The sequence below is a fragment of the Narcine bancroftii genome, chromosome 1 (genome assembly GCF_036971445.1).
Source record: "Narcine bancroftii isolate sNarBan1 chromosome 1, sNarBan1.hap1, whole genome shotgun sequence".
Taxonomy (NCBI): domain Eukaryota; kingdom Metazoa; phylum Chordata; class Chondrichthyes; order Torpediniformes; family Narcinidae; genus Narcine; species Narcine bancroftii.
The window spans coordinates 154564314-154590135 of NC_091469.1; the positions used below are offsets into that span (position 1 = coordinate 154564314).

General features: G+C 46.9%; 1 protein-coding gene across 4 annotated transcripts in view; it reads left to right on the forward strand.

Annotated features, from left to right (window-relative positions):
* The window catches only part of poln (polymerase (DNA directed) nu), a 512442-nt gene extending 487739 nt beyond the window's left edge, over positions 1-24703 (forward strand). For all 4 annotated transcript variants that reach the window (XM_069942252.1, XM_069942280.1, XM_069942271.1 and 1 more), the window contains one exon: positions 24276-24703. In XM_069942252.1, coding sequence (XP_069798353.1) covers positions 24276-24374 — 99 coding nt within the window. In that variant the 3' untranslated portion in view covers positions 24375-24703. The remainder of the gene's footprint in view (positions 1-24275) is intronic.
* The last annotated feature ends 1119 nt before the right edge of the window (positions 24704-25822 follow it).

Below are 25822 nucleotides of genomic sequence, written 5' to 3' on the forward strand. Positions count from 1 at the left end.
GTATGTCTTTGGAGGGTGATAGGTAACCGGAGCACCCGGAAGAAACCCATACAGGGCACGGGGAGAATGTGCAAACTCTTTGCAGTCAGCAGCGGATTTGAACCTTGGCCACTGGCCCTGTAATAGTGTCATGCTAATTGCTAAACCCGTGGTTTTCAAATTTTTTCTTTTCCACTCACACCCCACTTTAAGTATTCCCTCTGCCATCAGTGCTCTGTGATTTTTAAGGGATTGCTTAAGGTGGGATGTGGGTGGAAAGAAAAAATTTGAAAAGCACTGCTTTAATCGCCCCTCGTTGACTCGTTATGTGCAAGGTTTTATAAATCCAAATGAAATGAACCAATGACCATTTTTCTCAAACAAAATATTTCAGTAACAATTGGGTCGAGAGCAGTGATTCTCAACCTTCCCTTCCCACCCACGTCCCACCTTAATAATCCATTACTAATCACAGTTCACTGATGGCAGAGGGATTACTTAAGGTGGGATGTGAGTGGAAAGAAAACGTTTGAAAACCACTGTGCTACATTAACCAGGCCACCTTATTCTTCCCAACAAATGCCAAGCTTTTCTCTGCATCCATTCCTTCAGCATCCGACATAAATAGATGACCCATCAATAGATCATGAGTCTGTCCACCCTCTCCTGCTGTGGTCACCCCAACTCTGATACCAACCTTCCCACATCCTCTCCAGCCATTACACACTATCCTTCAAATCAAAATGAATTGGAGAATTTCGGGCTGCGTGGATCACACAACGCTATTACAGAACCAGTTCAAATCTGGCGCTGTCTCTGAGGAGTTTGGATTTTCTTAAATTGAAAAATAATTGGTTAGACATACAGAACGGTAACAGGCCCTTCCGGCCTACGAGTTCATGTTGGCTAAATACACCAATTAGCCTACAATCCCACCCCCACTGTATGTTTTGAAAGGTGCAATTAGTGAAGAAGATTGTATCTCATTAGTAAGGGATATGGGGAAAAGGCTGGAAAGTGGAACTAGGTGTGAGTTTAGTTTAGCTTAGTGCATGGTCACAGAACAGACCCGATGGGCCTAGTGGCCTGTTTCTGATCCTTTATCTTGTGATCTTGTGAACATCTCCTCCACAATCTCCATCAGTACCAGAGCACGACAGGGCTGCGTTTCTTAGCCCCCTGCTCAACTCATTTTACGCCTACAACTGTGTGGCTCGGTATGACAATAACACCATCTACCAATTTGCCGATGGTACCACAGTAGTGGGCTGTATAAAGGAAGGGGACGAATCAGCATTCAGGAGGGAGAATGGAAACTTGGTTGAATGGTTCACCAACAACAAACTCGCACTCAATGTCACCTAAACTAAGGAGCTGATTGTTGACTTCTGGAAGGGAAAGCCAGAAGTGTATGATCCAGTAATAATTGGGGTATTAGAGGTGGAGAGGATGAGCAAATTTAAGTTTTTGGGAGTCACAAATTCGAAGGATCTTTTCTGGACCCAACACACCAATGGCAGCACACCAAAAGGTAATGGACACACCCCAGGGCATCACAGGCAAAACCCTCTCCACTAACACACCAAAAGGTAGTGGACACAGCCCAGGACATCACTATTGGGAACATCTACGGGGAACGCTGCCGTCGGAGAGCAGCACCAATCATCAAGGATCCACACCACCCAGCACATGCTCTGTTCTCACTGCTGCCATCAGGAAAGAGGTATCGGGGCCACAAGACTCATACCATCAGGTTCCGAAACAGCTGCTCCCCCTCCATCATCAGACTCCTCAACAACAAACTCAATCAGAGACTCATTTAAGGACTCGTACTTATACATGTTGTTGATTTTATTTTTTGTTCCCTGTATTGCTCAGTTTGTTTACATTCGTTATCTCTTCACCAGTCCTTTATTTGTTTGCAGGTTTTTTTTTGCACCACCAATAAGTGGCAATTCTGCCGCACCCGCAGGAAAAAGAATCTCAGGGTGGCTTGTGATGTCATGTATGTTCTCTGACAATAAATCCGAAACCGGAACACCTGAAGAGGAGAGCATACAAACTCCTCACAGACAGCAGTGGATTCAAACCTGGATCGGTGTTGCTGTAATAGACTGGCGCTAACTGCTACACTGACTCCGGTTTCCTCCCACCGTTCAATAACGGATGGCGGTTGTAGGTTAATTTGAGCAGCGAGGACTCATGGACTGGAAGGAACTGTTACCCATGCTAGATGTTTACATTTTTTTAAAAAAATTAATAGATTTGAATTTATTAGTAGACATTGAGGAGAGGAAGTTCGAGCCCAGGCGAGTGAAAGCCACTTGGGAGCTTATTAGCAAGTGGTAGTTTTTTTTGCGAGGTTATGATCCTAGCATCTGCCCATTAAGGTGAAGGATGGTAATTAAAATGGATAACTGATTTAATTCAAATTAGACCAGGTGACCTGCTGACCCAGCCAGCTTGTTGTGATTCTGCTCCACTCCCCACACATCCAATCTTCCCTTCACGCCCCATTATCTGTTCTCAGTTTGCGACTCACCAAGGGTGTCTGCGCAGGGAGGTGAGGCAACATGATCGGGCTCCAGCCTTCCAGAACAGATGGCCGCATGCTCGGGTGGCCAAGGTTGCCTGTTGCTCAGCTCCACCTGTTTGCCGCTGGCTGTGTGTAACACCCTGCGGATGTTCTGTATCCCCCGGACATCCTGGCCAGGAAGCTGACACGGTAGCAGGCCCTGCCGGCCCACGAGCCCGTGCCCCTCAAACACCCCAACCCCCATACGTTTTGAAGGCTGTGAGGAAACTTGGGAAAACCCACACAGACATGGGGAGAACATTCTTTCTTCTTTGGCTTGGCTTCGCGGATGAAGATTTATGGAGGGGTAATGTCCACGTCAGCTGCAGGCTCGTTGGTGAATGACAAGTCCGATGCGGGACAGGCAGGCACGGTTGCAGCGGTTGCAAGGGAAAATTGGTGGGTTGGGGTTGGGTGTTGGGTTTTTCCTCCTTTGTCTTTTGTCAGTGAGGTGGGCTCTGCGGTCTTCTTCAAATGAGGTTGCTGCCCGCCGAACTGTGAGGCACCAAGATGCACAGTTGGAGGCGATATCCGCCCACTGGCGGTGGTCAATGGGGCAGGCACCAAGAGATTTCTTTAGGCAGTCCTTGTACCTCTTCTTTGGTGCACCTCTGTCTCGGTGGCCAGTGGAGAGCTCGCCATAGAACACGATCTTGGGAAGGCGATGGTCCTCCATTCTGGAGATGTGACCCACCCAGCGCAGTTGGGTCTTCAGCAGCGTGGATTCGATGCTGTCGGCCTCTGCCATCTCGAGTACTTCGATGTTGGAGATGAAGTCGCTCCAATGAATGTTGAGGATGGAGCTGAGACAACGCTGGTGGAAGCGTTCTAGGAGTCGTAGGTGATGCCGGAGGACCCATGATTCAGAGCCGAACAGGAGCGTGGGTATGACAACGGCTCTGTACACGCTGATCTTTGTGTGTTTCTTCAGGTGGTTGTTTTTCCAGACTCTTTTGTGTAGTCGTACAAACTCCTTAAAGACAGTGCTGGATTGGAACTCGGGTCACTGGTGCTGCTGCTCTAACTGCTATGCGAAATGTGCCACCTGCCCCGCTAACCATCTTGGGAATGAAATGTCGGAATTTCCTGAAGTTAAGTGTGGTGGAAACTGCAGCAGGAATGTCTTTTTGATTGATACAGCAAGTACAATGGAAAAATATCTTAATAGGATTCAGAAAATGCTTCCATTGTATGTGTGCCTGCCAGCAGCAGAAACCAACTCAGTCAAGGGATGCAGAGCAGTGCAGCACACTGCAGGCCCTTCAGCCCACCGATGTAAACCTCCTCCACAACTATCTCATCCTTCCCACCCTTTAATTTTCTTATGCCCCTGTGCCTGGCTAAGAGTCTTTTGAATGTCCCTATTGTCCCGGCCTCCACCACCACCCTCGGCAATGCATTCCAGGGCCCCACCACTCCGTGTAAAAAAAAAGTACCACTCAGCTTAATCCTCCACCCCCCCCCCCCTCCCCACCATCGATGTGATTTACCGGGATTGTTCTCTAAAGAGGGCTTGGAGAATCAGGGAGGATCAGGCAGCATTTCCGCTGCTCCCATTCGGGAAAAAGATATAGAAGTATCAAAGCTAGAACCACCAGGCTGAGGAACAGCTTCTTCCTACAGGCAGTGAGAATGCTGAAACATCTCTCTGTGGCTCTACTATTCATTAAGGATATTTATTTTAATAGATGTACATATGTACCCTGTTTATGTATCGCTTGTCTGTCTGTGTGTTGTGTCTGTGTATTTTGCCCTGTTCTGCACGGTGGACTGGAGGACGCTGTTTCGTCAGATTGTGCTGGTACACGATTCAGCGCAATGACATTGGTTGGGGTGGGGGGTGGGGGGGGGAGGCAAAGGGTCCCCATTGAGAATAGCTGGTCTCGGGCATCGTCTCTAATCTAGGCTCCTCTCCTGTTAATTATAACAATTGTACCTGAGGTGAGTTTGGGGAGCTTTTAACCTGCTTTAAGCAGAAACGCAGCACAGGACTGTACAGCTTATGTATCTCATCGCGAAGGAAAGAGCTGGAAATGGAAGGGCTGTGCGGGTGACTTACTTCAGAAGCAGAATCAGGATTTATTGTCATGAACAAGTCACAAAATTTGTTCTTTTGGGGCAGCGTCACCATGGAAACTGGAGTCCCCGGGGAAATCCCACGCAGACACGGGGGGGAGAAGGTACAAACTCCTTTCAGACAGTGCGGGATTCGAATCCCAGACCCAATAAAGCCGTTGTGCCAACTGCTATAAAATAAATACATACAGTGCATGAAAAATCAAAGTAATGCAGTGTCTTTGGTTCATTGACCATTCAGGAATCTGATGGTAGAGGGGAAGAAGCTGTCCTTGTGCCGCTGAGTGCTCGTCTTCAGGCTCCTGTACCTCCTTCCTGATGGTAGCAGAGTGAAGAGGGCATGGCCTGGGTAGTGGGGGTCCTTCAGGATAGAGGCTGCTTTCTTAAGACACCACCTCTTGTCGATGCCTTCGATGAAGTCTTGTGCCTGTTGATGCGCCATCAATCACTCAGGAGACTACTGTGGAGAAACCAATAGGCTTTAACACACTTGAGAACATAGCATGTCCCTACTGTTTGGTTGTCCTGCACTGAGTTGCAGGGGGCTATGGAACACCCACCTTTATACAGGAGCCTGTGGGGAGGGGCCAATAGGCATGCTTGACCAGATACAGCAATGAGCTCTCTGAACCCTTCTCCATTAACAATGGCGTGAAGCAAGGCTGTGTTCTCGCACCAACCCTCTTTTCAATCTTCTTCAGCATGATGCTGAACCAAGCCATGAAAGACCTCAACAATGAAGACGCTGTTTACATCCGGTACCGCACGGATGGCAGTCTCTTCAATCTGAGGCGCCTGCAAGCTCACACCAAGACACAAGAGAAACTTGTCCGTGAACTACTCTTTGCAGACGATGCCTCTTTAGTTGCCCATTCAGAGCCAGCTCTTCAGCGCTTGACATCCTGTTTTGCGGAAACTACCAAAATGTTTGGCCTGGAAGTCAGCCTGAAGAAAACTGAGGTCCTCCATCAGCCAGCTCCCCACCATGACTACCATCCCCCCCACATCTCCATCGGGCACACAAAACTCAAAACGGTCAACCAGTTTACTTATCTCGGCTGCACCATTTCATCGGATGCAAGGATCGACAACAAGATAGACAACAGACTCGCCAAGGCAAATAGCGCCTTTGGAAGACTACACAAAAGAGTCTGGAAAAACAACCAACTGAAAAACCTCACAAAGATGAGCGTATACAGAGCCGTTGTCATACCCACACTCCTGTTCAGCTCCGAATCATGGGTCCTCTACCGGCATCACCTACGGCTCCTAGAACGCTTCTACCAGCGTTGTCTACGCTCCATCCTCAACATTCATTGGAGCGACTTCATCTCCAAAATCGAAGTACTCGAGATGGCAGAGGCCGACATCATCGAATCCACGCTGCTGAAGATCCAACTGCACTGGGTAGGTCACGTCTCCAGAATGGAGGACCATCGCCTTCCCAAGATCGTGTTATATGGCGAGCTCTCCTCTGGCCACTGTGACAGAGGTGCACCAAAGAAAAGGTACAAGGACTGCCTAAAGAAATCTCTTGGTGCCTGCTACATTGACCACCGCCAGTGGACTGATATCGCCTCAAACCGTGCATCTTGGCGCCTCACAGTTCGGCGGGCAGCAACCTCCTTTGAAGAAGACCGCAGAGCCCACCTCACTGACAAAAGACAAAGGAGGAAAAACCCAACACCCAACCCCAACACCACCGCTGCAACTGTGTCTGCCTGTCCCGCATCGGACTTGTCAGTCACAAACGAGCCTGCAGCTGACGTGGACGTTACCCCTCCATAAATCTTCGTCCGCGAAGCCAAGCCAACGAAAGAAAAGACAGTGGTTTACCACACCAGTGATGTTGCAGGCCAAGTTAACAACCTTTGGAATGTTTCCTTGTCCTGAGAGTTGGCACCTCCGTACCAGACATGATGCAACCAACCACCTGTGGAAGCTGTTGGGGTATTTAAATTGACTGGCAGAACACAATCGTCGGAGTATGCCTCAGAACTCCAAGTAGAGAAAGAACGAAGACCACTTATGTGAAATCTAAAAGCAAAAACTCTGATTGCCAGAAATAAAAGTAGAAGATTGTCAAATCAAATTTATTGTTATCTGATTGTACAAGTACAACCTGATGAATCAGCGTACTCCGGTCCTCGGTGCAAAACACGCAGACACACAACTGGACATAACACACGTACAGACAAACAATACATATGCAGGACAAGTATTTCATCGATCCAAATAAATATTGTTTCATGGCTTAGCGGTGAGTGCAATGCCTTTACAGTGCCATCGATCGGGATGCTGTATGTAAGGGGTTTGTACATTCTCCCCATGTCTATGTGGGTTTTCCCTTGGGGCTCCGGTTTCCACTCACCCTCCAAAACGTAGTGGGGGTGTTCGTTAATTGGGTGTAAATTGGGAGGCATGGACCCATGGGCCGAAATGGCCTATTACCGTCTAAATTTTTTAAAAATGTATACGAGAGTCTCGGATGGTTAGTGTGAGCAGTTCCTTTGGTCATTCAGCGTTCTCACAGCCTGAGGGAGGAAGCTGTTCCTCAGCCTGGTGGTGCTGGCTCTGATCCTCCTGGATCTCTTCCAAAGTGGTGGAGGTTGGTGGGGGGGGGGTAGAAGGGAGGGGGAGGAACGATAGGAAGAAAGGAGGGAGGGAAGCAGGGAGGAAGGAGGGAGGGAAGGAAGGAAGGAAGCAGGGAAGGAGATGGAAAGAGAGGAAGAAGGAAGGAGGGGAGAGAGGGAAGGAAGGAAAGAGAAATCACTGCTTTAGATCATGAACATCCAGTGCTTTAATTTCAAATTAAGTAAACACTGATCCGTGCAGGGTTTCACCTGCTCAGGGTCTTCACAGTGCGGAGTCCGAGAGCCGAGGATTTCTATGAGCTGCTACCCTTCTTCATTTGAAAAGTGACTGACAAAATAAAGAAATTGGAAGGTACATTTCCTTGGGGAGGTGAACCACAAAAATTAATTTCACCGTTGTCTGGGTTTCATAAATCACACCCACCAGGAGCTCAGTTTAATTTTAAATGTGTTTATGTTTGCAAAGATAAAGAAACATCTTGCACAAATTGAGGTGTAGGGAAGTGCTTAAAGATGCAGCTGACGAGAAAACTAGAACTATTTTATTGGTGAATAAGCCGTGTGACTGGCGCACAAGGGCAGGATGGGCCCTTTAAGAAATTACCTAGCAGGGCTGACACACATCTTGGCTCTATAATAGTGGCACTGAGATGAAACAAAGACATGTCTTTGGGAGCTGGGAGCTTGAGGTACTTTGTTCAATGTGGTCTGAGGTCTATAAATGCAGAAAAAATACTGGAGGAACTCAGTCTGTAGGAGATGAAGATATATCGCTGACGTTTTAGGCCTGAGCCCTTCTTCAAGGATAAGCCAAACACAGGAAAATCTCAGAATTCGGACAATTCTGGTTGGGGGAGGAGTTCAGAACACAACAAAAGTGTTAACGATATGAGAATGGGAGAGGCGAGAATTGATTTTGTCTGTGCATAAGGAGACATGGGAAAGGGAGAGACAGAGCTTGGGGGAGGCAATGGGGGAAGAAGTGGGGGGAGGTGAGGGGGGTTAACGAAAGCCAGAGAAGTCGATGTTAATGCCATCTGGTTGGAGGGTGCCCACTTGGAAGGTGTTTCCCCCAATTTGAGGCTGATTTCAGTCTGGCAGTGCATGAGACCATGGACAGATGTGTCAGCAAGGGAATGGTGTGGGGAATTGAAATGGATGGACACCAGGAGATCCACGTTATTTGCTGGACAGAGCTGAGGTGCTCGACAAAGCGATCTCCCAATCTGCGTCCAGTTTCTCCGATCTAGAGGAGACCACAGCGGGAGTTCTAGATGCAGTAGATGACCCCTGTAGATTCACAAGTGAAATGCTGCTTCACTTGGAAGGACTATTTGGGGCCCCGAATGGTGGTGAGGGAGGAGGTGTGGGCACAAGTGAAGCATCTCCTGCGGTCACAGGGATAGGTCCCAAGGGGACAATTGATGGGATGGAAGAGTGGAGAAGGGAATCACAGAGGGAATGGTCCCTGCAAAAGGTGGAGAGGGGACTAGAATACGTATCTAGTGGTGGGATCATGTAGTAGGTGGCGGAAATGGTGGAGGAGGAAGTGGGTGTCATTAGATGGCGTGGAATGAAAGGGCCTGTTGTCGTGTTGTACATCTAAACTTAAATTTAAACATTTTAAATCGGATGGCGGAGGGGAAGAAGGTGTTTTTGTACTGTTTGGTGTTTGTCTTCAGGCTCTTGCACCTCCTTCCTGATGGTGGCAGTGTGAAGAGGGTATGGTGGTGGGGCTCGCTGAGAATAGAGGCCACTTCCTTGAGTCGCCGCTTCTTGTAGATGGAGTGAAGACTGATGCCCATGATGGCGCTGGCTGAGTTCACAACGCTCAGTCATCTTTTCCTGTCCTCTGCATTAACGGTGGTGCTACTGCAGCTGACGTGGACTTTTACCCCCTCCATAAATCTTCGTCCGCGAAGCCAAGCCAAAGAAGACAGCTGGTGCAGACACGGGGAGGGCAGGGAGCGGAGACACGGCAATTCCCTGCGGGGTCTGACCGCCCAGTTCAACTGCTGTTAACTCCATTCAGGCTTTAAGTGGCCTGTTAAAGGAGCTGACGATGGTTTATTTTAAAACGCTAAAACCACAGGATCTGGGCCCAAGATGATGGCGCCTATGTTTGGCAGACTGGCTGAAAGGGTAGCAGGTATCAGAACTAAGATGCGAGAGGGTGCCAGGGGCGATGAACATTTCCTGATCATGTCAGAGGTTTGGATCTGGAGCTCAGTTTGGATCTGTTACCGTGCTGCATGTCTAAGTTTAAATTTAAATTTATTCCATTGAGGAAAAAAAATATATAAAAGGAGGATAAAATAAAACACTAAATATTTGCAGTTCGCAGGTATGGCAATAAAAAAAGTGTTCTGTCAGTGTACTTTGATGGCCCTGGAGTAGCATTATGGCCAAGGCAGTTCAGGGAGGCTCAGAGTTTGATATCTGTTGGGAAACTCAGACATCAAGCTCCTGTACAGTCTGCCTGAAACGGTACACTGCCACCGGCCTGTCTTTGGCCCATATCCTTCCAAACCCATCCACATATCTGTCCAATCTATCGTTAAACGTTGCAATAGGACCTGCCTCAACCTCCTCCCCTGGCAGGCCCGTTCCATACACCCACCACCCTATGTGTGAAGAACAAGTTGCCCATCAGATTCCTCTCCCTTCTCACCTCAAACCTGTGCTCCTCAGTTACTGATTTCCCCTATTCTTTGCGCTCGCCTGATCCGTTCCTCTCATGGTTTTTGTACACCTCTATGAGATCACCCCTCATCCTCCTGCGTGCCAAAGAATAAAGCCCTAGCCTGCTCCACCTCCCCCTCTAACTCAGGCCCCCAAGTCCTGGCAACACCCTTGCAAATATACTCTGCACTCTCTCCGGCTCGACGACATCTTTCCTGCAGGCACAGTGACTGAAACGGAACACAATACCCCAATGGGACCTCACCAACGTTTTATACAACTGCAGCATGACCTCCAAACTTCTATGCTCAATAGTCCGATTGGTGAAGGCTATTGTGATGGGGCAGAAGGCTGAGAAGGGTGGGCATCCACCTGTAACCTCTCCCATTCCTTAACCCCCACCCATCTTTTTATTCAGGCTGTTTTTTACAGCCCTTTACTAGCAGGTGGGGGGCAGTTCTTGGTGGTCAGGATGGCCATCTCCCAGGACGAGGTTATCCCATCACACTTCGGACATCCTGATGACCCCAAATGCCGGATACTCAACTGCAAACTTTGGGGGAGTGGGGGACTGCGTTCACACTCTTTCTTTTTAAAAATAAAATTTGGCTCAGCCCAGTGTAGAAGGGGCCTGTTTCTGAGCTGTATTTTCCTCTGGTTCTATGGACGCTCCATGACCTACAGACCCCAAAGACAGGATCGAACCTGGGTCCCTGGAGACGAGAGGCAGCTGTCCCTGAAGATACCCTCCCCTCAAATCTACTCAGTTCCCTGTTGAAAGCTCTCTTCAGCTCAACACTTTTCTTTCTAAGACTCTCTCTCTCTCTCTCTCTCTCTCTCTCTCTCTCACTCTCTCTACTTTATTCCTCACATGTTCCCTCCAGGTTTTGCTTCTATCTCTCCACAAATAAATGCCTGGATTATTCACCCTTCACTCTCAGTGTGATTGCATTAAAAAGAAACGTGGTTTTTTTCCAAAAATTTTATTTCTTCATTTGCATCAAATACTAATAATGAATCATTCATCTAAGAATACAAAACAATAAAGATTGGTACAAAATGAAACACAATTTTTTTTATTTTCTCCCCCCCTCCCTCCATCAACCCCCCCCCCCCAACATAGAAAGAAAACACCTGGATATATATATTGATCACTATTCCATATTAATCTAATATAATTATTTTATCTTCAGTTGGGAGGAGCGGGAAATGTGGACGACATAGATGGACTTTTACCGATGAAATCCATATACAGTTGCCAAATCATATAAAAATTCCCAACGATTCCTTAAACTATAAGTAATCTTTTCCAAAGGTACAATTTTGTATTTCAGTCTGCCAACTGTCCAATCTTAGAAAATTATCCAATTTCCATGTCATTGCCGTACATTTCCTTGCTACCGCTATTGCTACACCCAAGAACTTCTTTTGATATTCATTCAACTTCGATTCAATATCTGTGTGACAGATTATGTTATATTTTATATTTTATGTTTTAAACGAGATAAATTGTGGCAGGTTTTTTACTGTAGGTGATGAACAAACACTTCAAAGCAGATCTCATTTAAAATGCCAGAGCTCTGCTCAAGCCAGACAGTCCAGGCTCCAAGTGCCTTTGCACAAACTTTGAAGAATGACTATAAGGACTTCACGAGTAGGTGTTAATTGGACCTGCTGTGGAGTAATGGATTATTGTTTTGGAAAGCAACAGATGAACACTTCAGAAGATTGAGTCCGGTGCTGTAGTCTGCCTGAGTGCACTTTGCTATTCTAAGAGAGTCATGTGGTTTTTACTGAGTGAGAGAGAGAATACAGTTCTACAGTTCAGTAGCAGCAGCTGGGACTGGAACATGACAAGCTTGTGGAAAAACCCCATTTTGAAGACGGTTTGTGAGTTCTTAGTTCAGCCTGGTCAAAGCCCTTGTAGTTCATACAAGAGGAGAGGACTGGCTGTATAATATTTCACTTGAAATAAGGGAAACAAAAAGGAACTCTGTGGTGACCTGAAAGAATGAGGTTATCATCTGGAAAACCCTGATGGGGCAAGTTTCTTCCGCAAGACACTGAAGTGGCTGGTCGAAAGGGATCAGTTGTGGGTGTCCAACGAGCAACAAATCTCTCTCTAAAAACTGACAAGAACTTTCATTCCTGACCAGTAACCATTTACCTTTCAATCACCAAAGTCTGGTGAAGATTCATAAATGTTAAATCCTGTGCACAATATAAGAGTTATCTGATACTGGTGAACTTGGGGGAATGAGAAGTGAGATTGGACTGTCAATTAAAGAACTTTTCTGAACTTACACACGTGCGCTTAGAATTAGAAGGGGGTAAGTTAATAGTAATAAGTTAAGTTTGATTCTGTTTTCATGTTTGAAGATAATTAAAAGCAACTTTTGTTGAAGTAACCATTTGACTTGGTGAATTTCTATTGATGCTGGGTTTGGGGTCCTCGGGGCCCGTAATACCTGTTTCATATATATTGCCAAGTGAAAATATTCTCTGGTCGTTTGGCTATTTGTATCTTCATAATTCGTCCTAATAATATCTTCAAATCTTTCCAAAATTTTTCCACTTTCATACAAGACCAAACTGAATGTACCAAAGTCCCTATTCCTTTATTTCATCTAAAATTTATTTGGAGTGTAGTATAATTGGTGCAAGAAATTGTATTGAACCATTTGGTATCTAACATTAATTGTATTTGTGACATTCTCTTGGCACAGTCTTAACCAAACTTCTTGAATTTGTCTATTTAAATCTTTCTTCTATCTTCGCTTTGATTTATATAATTCCTTTTTCTTCATAGTGTCTTGGAAAGTTATATACATATTTGTAATAAATTTCTCAATAAATGTATCCGTAATTAAATGTTCGATTGACTCTCTTCCGGAAGTCTCAAATCCGTGCCTATTTTCTTTTTAAAATATGATTTAAGCTAATAATATGAAAATATTGTATTATTTGGAATATTATATTTCTCTTTCATTTGTTCAAAAGTCAAAAAGAACCTAAAAACCAATCTTTTATCCTCATTATTACCTTTACTGTGCCAAATAACAAAAAAAGGGTTTTTTAAAGTAAAAAGGAATAAGTTGATTCTGCGTTAACAACATCTTAGGTATTAGATAATTCTTAATTCCTCTTTTCATATGAATTCCATTCCATACCTTAAAGCAGCCATAAACGTTGAAGCTCATCTCTGCGCTGTCAGCCCACCACGTGCTGTCATCAGTTCACTGCACTGGCTCCTACAGATCATTCCGCTGGCCTCATTGGAACCGAGCTTCCGAGACAAGAGTTCGGACACATTCCCTTGCGTACATTGCACGACTCAGATTTATGTATTCTTGCATTTCCCCACCATATAGGAGGCCATTTGGCCCACTGTACTTATGCTGGCATGCAGATGCCATCTTTTTCCCTCGAGTGAAAGGCAAAAGCCTGCAGACGCCGTGATTGAAGTGGAGAAACTCAGCTGTGCACTATCAGGTGAAGGTAACAATGATTTGGGCTTGAGAGCTCTTCACAAAGGTATGAGCAAAATGTCAGCAGGCACCCTAACAAAATGGTGGGGGAGGGGTGGGGGCAGAGCACAGTCCCACAGGCAGGAGGTAATAGGTGGATAAGGAAGGGAGGGCACAGCAGTGAACAGAGGGAGGAGGGGATGGTTCTGTGAATGGAGAGGGAAGGGGTGGAGAGCTGGAGGAAAGAAGACAGAAGGGATGGGGAAGAGAGGGAGAACGGGGAGTGGGCTAACAGAAACCAGAGAAATCGACGTTGATCCCATCCGGCTGGAGAGAGAATTAGGTGTGGCTCCTCCAATTTACAGGAGGGCTTGGTTAGACGGTACATGAAGCCATGGACAGACCTATCATTGCGGGAGTGGGGCGCAGAATTGAAGTGGTTGGCCACTGGGAGATCCCTGTCACTGATGTGGACGGAGCGAATGTACCATTTTCCCATGACCCATTTGCTTTTAAATGCCCTGATTCTCCAGCACTTCATTCTCCTTCATGGTAACACACGGTGCAGAAACAGGCCCATCAACCCAACTTGCCCACACCAATCAATAAATCCCACCCACACTAGCACCACCTGCCTGTGTTTAGCCCGTATCCCTCCAAACCCATCCCATCCTTGTATCCGTCCAATTATTTTTTAATAAACATTGCAATAGTACTTGCACCAACCACCTCCTCCGGCAGCCCGCCCCATTTACCCCACTACCCTCTGTGTAAAATTGTGGGTGTACGGAGGAGTGGCTGGAGGAAGTGGCAGAGGCGAGTGTAATTCTGGCATTTAGAAGACACTTGGACAAGTACATGGGCAGGAATGAAGTAATTAGCATATGAGGAACGCTTGACGTTTGGGGTTCAGAAGAATGAAGGGGGAACATTCTAGAAGCATTTCAAATGCTGAAAGGCCTGGACAGAGTAGACGCGGCAAAGTTGTTTCCCATGGTAGGGGAGTCAAGAGCAAGAGGGCACATCTTCAGGATTGATGGGTGCCCATTTAAAACAGAGATGTGGAGAAAATCTTTTAGCCAGAGTGAAGGGGAACAGTCGACGTTATATATTTGGATTTCCAGAAGGCGTTTGATAAGGTGCCACACAAGAGACATCAATAAGATACAGATGAATGGAGTCGGGGAGGTATATTGGGATAGATTGAGGATTGGTTAACTGACAGAAGGAAGAGAGTCGGGATAAATGGGAGTTTTTCTGATTGGCAGGACAGTGGCAAGTGGGTGCCACAGTGGTCAGTGCTGGGCCCACAGCTGTTCACCATTTATATCGGTGATTTGGAAGAGGAGACAGAGTGTAGCGAAGCCAAGTTTGTGGATGATACTAATTGAGTGGAAAAGCAAATTGTACAGAGGATGCAGAAGGATATAGTTAAGTTAGGTGAGTGGGCAAAGGTCTGGCAGATGAAGTACAACATTAGTAAATACAAGGTCATCCACTTTGGCAGGAAAAATAGAAGAGCAGATTATTATTTAAATGGTGAGAAACTGCAGCCTGCTGTGGTGCAAAAGGACTTGGGAGGGCTTGTGCATGAATCGCAAAACATTGGGTTGCAGGTGAAACAGGACATTATGAAGGCAAGTGGAATGTTGGCCTTCATCACTAGAGGAATTGGATTTAAGAGCAGGGAGGTCATGCTGCAACTGTACAAGGTACTGGTGAGGCTGCACCTGGAGAACTAGGTGCAGTTCTGGTCTCATGACTTGAGGAAAGATATGCTGGCCTTGGAGGCAGTCCAGAGGAGGTTCACCAGATCGATTCCAGAGATGAAGGCTTGACCTACAAGGAGAAACTAAATTGACTGGGATTATATTCACTTGAATTCAGAAGAATGAGAGGAGATCTTATAGAAACATAAAATTGTGAAAGGGATAGATAATCTTGAGGCAGGAAAATTGTTTTCACTGGTAGGTGAGACCAGAACTAGGGGAGACAGTCTCAAGATTCAGGCCGCCCAATTACACCCAATCATCCTACAACCCCCCCCCCCCTCCATATGTTTGGAAGGGTGGGAGGAAACTGGAGCCCCCGCGGAAAACCCACGCTGATACGGGGAGAACATACAGACTCCTCACAGGTAGAGCAGGATTCGAACCCTGGTCCTGATCCCTGGCGCTGTAATGGCGTGGCACTAACCGCTACACTGACCGTGCCGCCCAGGTCGGCACCATATCGAGAGTCAAAAGGCCTGCATTGCGCTGCAATATTCTATGTTTTGCCTCAGGCCGCATGGCAACTTGTATTATTGCGGCTGGTATGTTTCACATCGCTGACTGGCTGCAGCAGGTCAGAATGCTGGCACATCTGTACACAAAAATGACAATAAACTCTCGGGGAAAATGCTGGATTAGCTTGGCAAGTCAGGCAGTAACCTTGAAGAATGAAGAAAGCTAATATCTGAGATCACTGACCTTCTATTAGATTGGTCGCTTAACCTGACACAATCAACGGGAGGTCGCTTTGCTTCGCACCTTCGCTCTGTCCGCATCAGTGACAGGGATCTCCGAGTGGCCCAACACTTCAATTCTGCACCCCACTCCCACATTCACAGGAATGTCCATGGCCTCGTGAGCTATCCTACTGAGACCACCCGTAAATTGGAGGAACCACACGATTTTGGGGACTGTCCAGCCGGATGGCAATAACATCGACTTCTCTGGTTTCTGCTACTCTCCATTCCCATTCCCTTTATCTTCTCTCCTCCACCTCTCCACCCCCTTCCCTCTCTATTCACAGATACATCCCTCCTCCCCCTGCTCACTGCAGTGCCCTCCCCCCCTTCTCCACCTATTACCTCCTGCCTTCAGGCCTCTGTTCCTCCCCCTACCCCTACCCCCCTCCTCATTTTGTTTGGACACCTGCTGACATTTTTCTATACCTTGATGAAGGGCTTAAGCCTGAAACACCTGTTACCTTTGCTCTATAAAGGACACTGTTTGGCCTGCTGAGTTTCTCCGGTGTTGTGTTTTTACAGTCAATGGTTCTTTCTCCACAGTTGCAGCCAGATCTGCTGACACTATCCAGTATTTTCTGTTTTATTTCAGATTTGGAATTTTGTTTTAATAACATTCTGTAATGTTCTTTAGACCTAGACCCGATAAGTTCGTTCAGAGAACCGTAGTGATTCGGGTAACTTTACCATAGCTGCTTTAACAGCAGCACTGACCCTAGAGAGCAGAGACACAGTGCTGCTCCAAAGGGTTCAAGTGCCCAGTCCTAAAGCCGGGGCCTCTGTACAGGCTGGTGGAAAGAGCTGACGGAGTTTGTGAGTAAAATCCTGCAACTGCAGAGGTCCGAGCCCCAGGTGGCAGTGACTGTGCTCGAGGGGGGAGCGCAGGGCACCAGAAACGGGAAGAACATCCCCCCCCACAACCCCACCCCCCATCTTTGAAGGAGACAACCCTAAAGGCTGGTGACCATGGCGGAAGGGACCAGCGAGGGGTTCAGCGGCTGAGGGACCTACGCAGGCTGTGGGTGACGAGGTCGGGAGACCTGTGCGGGCTGCTGGAGACTGGCTCATGGAGGCTAGGTATCAGAACCGGGATACGAGAGGACGCTGGGGGCAAGAAGGGCTCCTGATGGGTCTCGGGCCCCGAAGGTGTCTCTGATCGTGCCGGGGGTTTGGATCTGGAGACTGGGTGGCCGATGGATCGAACAGGTGTCTGTGCAGGAGGACTGGAGGCGAATCCTCGGACAGACAATGTCTCTGAGGGTCTCTCTTTCACTTCTCTTTCTCTCATACTCTAAGGGCACCAGGTGACACTAATGGTGATTCTTTGTCTTCCTTACAGCAGTCAGAGGGCAATGCCATGTAATACTACATGTTCTCTATCATTACATGACAATAAAGGAATTTTGAATCTTTACTGCAATACAAATCACAAAATCATTTGTAGAACCTTTCATTTGCTTTTATTGATACAATATTTACACAGCATTGCTTTCATATTACAAGTAATCAACTTTATAACTTCCCCTATTAACAAGAAGAACCACATGTCATGGCACATAAGTCAGGAGTCATCCTACACACACAGTGGCAACCTACCACTCAGATAAAGTGACGTAAAGCCATCAGTCTCAGAGATCAATGTAATCTTCACACAGATTAAACTTCATACGATAGAATAGAAATTACCGATGGAACAAACAGAGGAATTCTACAGAGCAAGTGCTACATGCAGCCAACTTGACATTCTGAGCTCTTTTATATTTGCGGCAAAAAAATGAGACTTGAAAGGTTTTTGCTGTGAATTCCCCACATCCCCATCAAGAAAATATATTGAGTCCTGCTCAATCAATCAAGCAGCAGTCACGCGGGTGAGAACTGAACCAGGGGAGCAGCAGGTTGAATTTTACTTTTGGCATCAGACGTCCTCGAGACAGATCTGGGGCCCAATGTCAGAATTTGTCCCCAGTCATTATTAGTTTGAGATTCCCCCCCCCCACCCCCCAACTCACTCACTCACTCTCTCCACATCCTGGTCTGGCAGAGAGCAAATTCCAGTCACTGACAACCACCAGTTTGGAACTAATGGATTCAATGAAGTCAAACACATTCCATCGAGGATCAACCTGTTACCACCGGCACTGCATCCAGGATCAACTAGTTACCACTGGCACTGCATCCAGGATCAACCGTTACCACTGGCACTGTATCCAGGATCGACATGTTACCACTGGTCTGCATCCAAGCTCGACAGGTTACCACTGGCACTGCATCCAGGATCAAACTGTTACCACCGGCACTGCATCCAGGATCAAACCGTTACCACTGGTCTGCATCTAGGATCAACAAGTTACCACTGGTCTGCATCCAAGCTCAACAGGTTACTACTGGCCCTGCATCCAGGATCAACCTGTCACCAATGGCACCGCATCAATTAACAAACCATGACCACTAGCTCTGCATGCAGGAACAAACTGTTACCACTGGCACTGCATCCAGGATCAACCGTTACCACTGGCACTGTATCCAGGATCAACATGTTACCACTGGTCTGCATCCAAGCTCGACAGGTTACCACTGGCACTGCATCCAGGATCAAACCGTTACCATTGGCACTGCATCCAGGATCAACATGTTTTACCACTGGCACTGCATCCAAGCTCAACAGGTTACCACTGGCACTGCATCCAGGATCAAACTGTTACCACCGGCACTGCATCCAGGGTCAAACCGTTACCACTGGTCTGCATCTAGGATCAACAAGTTACCACTGGTCTGCATCCAAGCTCAACAGGTTACTACTGGCCCTGCATCCAGGATCAACCTGTCACCAATGGCACCGCATCAATTAACAAACCATGACCACTAGCTCTGCATGCAGGAACAAACTGTTACCACTGGCACTGCATCCAGGATCAACCGTTACCACTGGCACTGTATCCAGGATCAACATGTTACCACTGGTCTGCATCCAAGCTCGACAGGTTACCACTGGCACTGCATCCAGGATCAAACCGTTACCACTGGTCTGCATCTAGGATCAACAAGTTACCACTGGTCTGCATCCAAGCTCAACAGGTTACTACTGGCCCTGCATCCAGGATCAACCTGTCACCAATGGCACCGCATCAATTAACAAACCATGACCACTAGCTCTGCATGCAGGAACAAACTGTTACCACTGGCAATGCATCCAGGAACAACCCTTTACCACTGGAACTGCATATAAGAACAACCTGTTACCACTGACACTGCATCCAGGATTAACCCGTTACTATTGACACTGCATCTAGGAACTAACCGGTTACCACTGGGACTTCACCCACGATCAACCTATTACCACTGGGACTTCATCCAGCAACAACCCATTACCACTTCAGTTACCAAAACAGCTTCTTTTTAACCTGACTGCCCTTCTGAGACCCTGGATGGAGACTCAATCATGGTTTGGACCATATGAACATTAATTATGCTAAACATCTCACATTCCTGAGTCAGCTCAGGGTCTCCACTTTCATTGCTGCATGAATACTCAATATTTATGTAATTCTTGGGACTTTGAGCTGACCAGCAGTGTGGAAGAGGTTTGAAATGGACCGACTCAGTCCTTCCATTTCGGAACTCACCCCAGACGGTTACAATTCATACAATTGTGCATTTTCACTGCAAAGTTACAGTATATTCATCAAAAAGACAAATAAGATGTTGGGATTGTGCCATGATGCAGAGATCGACAACTGAATGTTTGGATTCAATGTTCAAACAATTGTATTTTATATTTATGCTCTGTCCTCACGTCACTCCCAGTGGCCTGCATCTGTTTGAGAGCAGTGGACTGCAGCCATGGTCCCAGCTCAGAGCAGCACACTTCTATCCTGAACCCAGCTCAGTGCAACATGCTGCGGTCCTGGTCCCAGTTCAGAGCACAGCACTCCAACCCTGTTCCCAGCTCAGAGCAATGCCCTGCAGTCCCTGTCCCAGCTCAGAGCAGTGCTCTAGAGTCCTGGTCCCAGCTCAGAGCAGAACCCTGCAGCTGGGGTCCTAGCTCAGAGCAGTACCCTGCAACTCTGATCTCAGCTCAGAGCACCACATTGCATCTCTGTTCTCAACTCAGAGCAGCTCACTGCACTCCTGGCCTCAGCTCAGAGCAGAACACTGCAGCCCTGATCACAGCAGCAGATGCAGAGATACCCACCATCGGGTCTCCGGGGGGATAGAAGTCAGGAGGAGGGTCAGACAGTTGGAACTTGCCCAATAAGACCAGCAAAGTTAAAAGCTAGCATTGCACTGCCCATCAGTGAGCTGGCTGGTAGTTAATACATGAGCTAATATATATATATATATATATATATAAAAAGGAACACCATTTAGTCCAATCAACTTTGTTTCTCTATGCTGGTGGACGTTGAAGGGCTAAAGGGCACCCAGCTTCTAACACGAATGAAACTCCTGCAGGTGTCCTCCAGATGCCAGCCTTAGGATGGAGGTTTCCCTCCACACCTGCCTCTAATTGCAGCAGGCGTAAGGTGTGTGAAGCATAGTTTGGAGGAAACTACAGGAGGAAGGTTCCCACCAGCAGCAGTGGGGCAGTGCAAGACCGTCGAGACATTGATATCCGCTCATTAAATGCTCACAACAATGTTATGTTGACCACACTCTGTTGTACATTCCAAATTTTCTCCAGTGAGAGCAAAGTAAACTATTTAATTTTATTCCCCACCCTCCCCTTCAAATTGATCTATTTCTTCCACCCACCACGACTGAGTAATTTGTAAAAATAAATGGTGCAAATTCAATAATTGCTTTCTCCCAAAGTTTACAAAGGTTTTCTGAATGTCTCTCTCACCTCTGCCATGGCTGAGGATTGTTAGCTCTCAAAGTTTCCTAATAAAATCGAAGGTCCAATTAAAAGCCCTTGTCTTGAATGGAGGGATTCATCTCAGCTGAGGCAGGGCAAACAGGGCTGGGACCTTTCTCTTTGGAGCATAGGAGGATGAGAGAGAGAGCTAATAGAGGGCTACAAGATTCTCAGAGATAGGGAGAATCAGCCCCTGTTCCCCAGGGCAGGAAGAGCAAAGACCAGAGGGCATCTATACAGAGCAAAGGAAAGGAAGTTTAGGGGAGAGGTAGAGAGTTCTGGCTGCTTGGGACGCCTTTCTGGGAATGGTGGTGGAGTCTGAAGCATTAGGGGCATTTAAGAGACTCTTAGACAGGCACGTGGATGGAAGAAAAATAGAGGGTTTCGGGGTAGGAATATCCAGTACAGATGGCACAACATTGAGGGTCGAAAGGCCTGTACTGTGCTGAAGTGTTCTATGATGATGACTCTATCCATAAAGTAGGTGAAAGAGAAAGAAAAGATACTGGGACGAACTCCAACTGCATGAAATTCCACGGGTCTGCTCCCATTTGGCAGAAAGGTGAAAGCTCACGGGAACCTGCGGGGAGGGACAAATCCAAAACAAGACTGGCTCGGCAGTGGAAAGCAAAAGGGCGATTGTTGACGGATGTTCCTGGGACGGGTAGATTGTGACATGGGGCTCCACAGGGCTGGGTAACGGTCATTTTTCAGGATCTGGGTAGCACTGCCAGATCGCTCATCCCTTATAGTGTTTGAGGAGCTGATGGTGTTTTCAGCCCACAAGCCCATGCTGCCCAATTACACCCAATTGACCGACATCCCCGTTCATTTTTGAAGGGTGGGAGGAAACCGGACCATCCCCCCCGCCCCAGGGAAAGCCCACACAGAAATAGGGAGAACGTGTCAACTCCTTGCAGACAGCCCAGTCTCCATCGCTGATGCTGTTAAGGCATGACGCTAACTGCTATGCCAACCGGTCCTTCTGATGGTGAAAGAGGCCCCAGTGTTGGTGTCAGGAAGGGATCACCAGGGCTGCCACGCTCATGCAGCCCAATGAGAGAACCTCCATCATACCCAGTGTTATCCTGTGCAGTGCGAATTTTAACCAAACTGGTTATGGGGGAAGATCTTCAGGATTGAGCTGGACGCCCATTCTTTGCAAAATAAAACCCAGCGGCCAACTTTGGTAGAATTATCCCCATTGGAACCACAGGTTTTGAACCACTTTAACCCGTGAGAGGGTAAATCCAAGATCAAAACCCCCCCACTGTCTCAAAATAAGGGGGTCAACTATAAGAACACAGTATATTCCTGCACAGTACGGGCCCTTCTGCCCATGATATTGTGCTGACCTATGGAAACCTACTCCACAACAATCTCCCTACCTCTCACCCATAGCCCTCTATTTTTTGTACATCCTGTCTCGGAGCCTTTTGGTTGTCTCTGTGGTACCAGCCTCCTCTACCACACCTGGCAATGCATTCCAGGCACGCAATACTCTGTGTAAAAAACCTTCCTCTGAGGTCTCCCCTAAACCTTCCTCCACTTACCTTAAACAAATGCCCTCTGGCATTTGCTATTGTCTCCCCCCCAGGAAAAAGGTAATGGATGCCGACCTTATCTATGCCCCTCATAATCTTATATACCACTATTGAGTCACCTCTCATCCTTCGTCAATCTAAAGACAAAAGCCAACCTTGACAACTTTGCTTCATATGTTCTCCAATCCAGGCAACATCCTGGTAAATCTCCTCTGCACCCTTTCTAAAGGATGTACATTCTTCCTGTAATGAGGTGACCAGAACTGAACACAATACTCCAGTGGTCTAACCGTAGTTTTATAGAGCTATAATGACCTCACAGCTCTTGAATGCTTTTACTAAATGCCACACACCTTCTTAACCACCCTGTCAACTTGAACAGCAAACCTTTGAGGTTTATGGACCTGAACCTCCGAGATACCTCTGTTCCTGCCCACTGTCAAGAATCCTACCATTAACCATGTATGTTAGGTTCGACCTTCCAAAGTGCATAATTTCACTCTTATTAAACTCCATTTTGCTCAACTTTGCATCCTGTCTATATCCTGCCATAACTGACAATGACTTTCTACACTTATCCACATCTCCAACTTTTGCATCATCTGCAAACTTATGGACCCATCCCCTCCAATTGAGGCAGTGATAGGAAGACGTGAATTTTTTAAAGATTTTTTTTTAAATTTAGACATACAGCGCAGTTACAGGCCATTTCGGTCCACAAGTCTGTGCCACCCAATTAACCTACAGTTTGGAGGGTGGGAGGAAACCAGAGCCCCCCGGAGAAAACCCACACAGACACAAGGAGAACGTACAAACACCTTACAGACAGCGCGGGATTCGAACTCGAGTCCTGGTTGCTGGCGCTGTAAAGGCGTTGCTGTGGAGGCTTGATTATTGAGTTTATTCAAGGAGATTGGCAGGGTTTTTAGATCTTGAAGGAGTTGAGTGTTCTGATTTGTATGGGAAAGGACACGGAGGCCGAGGATGGATTCTATTGAATGGGAGAACTGGCTGGATGGCCTACTCTGATCATTTGGTTCCGTGTAATCGAGGGGGTTCTGGGAGGTCAGCGCTTCTCTCTGACAGTAACGGGTACTCGACAAGTCGTGGCAGGTTTGGGAGATGGCGCTGCTGCACTTATCTGACATGTCACATTTCGATTGAACTACAAACTGTTCTCTAGGATGGACATTAGATCTCATGCCATGATTTCAAACAGAAGGGAATGGTTGCCCATTTTCTGGTCAAAATGTATTCTTCAACCATCCCAGAATGCCCACACAGATAGTTTGGGCTGAAGGGCCTGTTCCATTCTGTTTGACTCCGTCACAATCCTTATAAAGACTTTCCATTCAGTGGGAACCAAGTATCGGGACACGGGTGGCGGAAAGGGCTCCTGAGGGACCTTGGGCGCTGAAAGCCTTCTGTTGGAATTGGGGGTTCGGATCTGAGAGCTGGGTGGGATGGGTGGCTGCGGTGGTGGGAGGGGGGGTTGCGGTGCTGCTGCGGGGCCACAGAAGGTGAGTCCGTGGGCACTCGATGTCTCTGTGGGGACTTTCTCTTGTGTCTCTCTGATTGGTGGGGGCACCGGGTTAGTGACCCACCCCCCCACCTCCACGGGGCTTTACGACAAGCAAAGGTTGACAGATTTAGTGTATTAATATACCTGACAATAAAGGGATCTTGAATCTCATTAAACAAGCAGATACTGGGGTCGATTCCAATACACCAATGTGCTGGAGACCCTCCATTCACCATCCATAGGAAGTAAAAGGGCAACCAGCATTTTGGGCCTGAACCCTTCTTCAGGACATATGTGCATTGAAAGTTAATTGTTCTAACTTCCAGGGCAGGCTGGGAAGGGGGTGCTGATTGGATCTACCTTGACAAACAGCTCAAGCCCGAAATGTTGGTTATATATCTATACCTTTGCTCTATGAAGCACACCGTTTCACCTGCTGAGTTCATCCCGCATTGTGTTTTTACTGCAGACATTCGTGTTTGACTCCTTGGATCTACTGGACTTCAAACAGACGAGGAGCCTGCCCAAAGAAACACCTGAAACCCCTGAATTGGGGAGTACAATGTGAAGATGCCAGTCCAAATTGCAAGGTGAACCAGTTCCATTGGAAACACACAGGAGACTGCAAATGCTGGACTCTGGAGCACAAACAAGAAGCTGGAGGAAGCCAGCAGGTTCAGCAGCATCGGGGGAAAGAAGGGGAATGGTCAATGGTTTGGGGCGGAACCCTTCAAGAAGACCCACCACAAAGTTATACCCCCTTGAAGTCAGAATATGGAGAATACTTGCATGTACACTGTTCAAGGCAAGATATGATTGTCAATACTCAACACATTGCAGATTTACTCGAAGGCTGTTGAGGTTTTTGTCACTGAATTGCAATCAGCTGCTGGCAGACTCTTAAAATCAATTACCAAGATGCTTATTACTGAATTAAAAAAATGTTTGCCACTGGCTGTAGTTCGATTTCTTGCACCTCCCAACATCAGTTATTGCTGAACAGGGTGGTTAAGGCTAAAAGGGCCAACGCAGCATAAGTCAAACAAGGAAAATAAGAATTATATTGTGAGAAGATGACATTTTGGAATGTGCCATTTGAACATATAAACACACAACACACCTGTATAAAATCCCCTCGTCTGCTAATTCACTCACTGATGTGAGTTTAAAATTTCTTCTTTACAAATTGAAACAATCAGTATTTAACAATAGAAGCTGGAGATATGCAACAGGTTTCCATTTCACTTGCAAAATATCAACCTGCCTTCACTGACCTGCTGGGTATTTACAGCCGCGTTATTTTCCAATGGGTTCATGTCTTGACAACAGCTCAGGGTAGGGTGGCATTCAGGTGTTCTGCCTTTTCACACTCCTGTACAATTATTTTTGCCGTGAAGGTTCTTCACTTGTCTTTGTAGTCACGGTAATGCATTTAGTGCTCTCTTAAGAAGGATTTTAATCGTAATTTTTCTCAATTTTAATTTAGAGGTACAGCACGGTAGCAGGCCCACTGGGCCTGAACCGCCCGAATACACCGATGCCACCAATTTATCCCACTAACCCCGTGCATCTTTGGAATGTGGGAGGGAACCGGAGCACCAGGAGGAAACTCACGCAGCCACGGGGAGAACATACAAACTCCTTAAAGACAGTGGTGGATTTGAACCTACAGTGTTGTGTTAATGCTACATTTTTAAAAATAATACCCACCCTGCTTCTTTCGTTAAGAATGAGTAGTCTGATTTTGATGGAATTTCTATGAGGAACAAGTCTAAAGTTCCTGGCATCAACTCAGCAGAATGGGGACCAGTCTGAGTTGAGAATGATCCCGACCATTACCTGGCCTCTGGTAGGGGTAGAGGGAGGGTTTCTGCATAGCCGAGCAGGCTAGACAAGAGGTGGTTCACTGATTAATAATGTTGATAACATTTGTACCTGTCTAACCAAAAGTGATGGCTCAGAACGCAATACAATGAACACCCAATTATGGTGAGGTCTATCCCTCCACCCATTCTG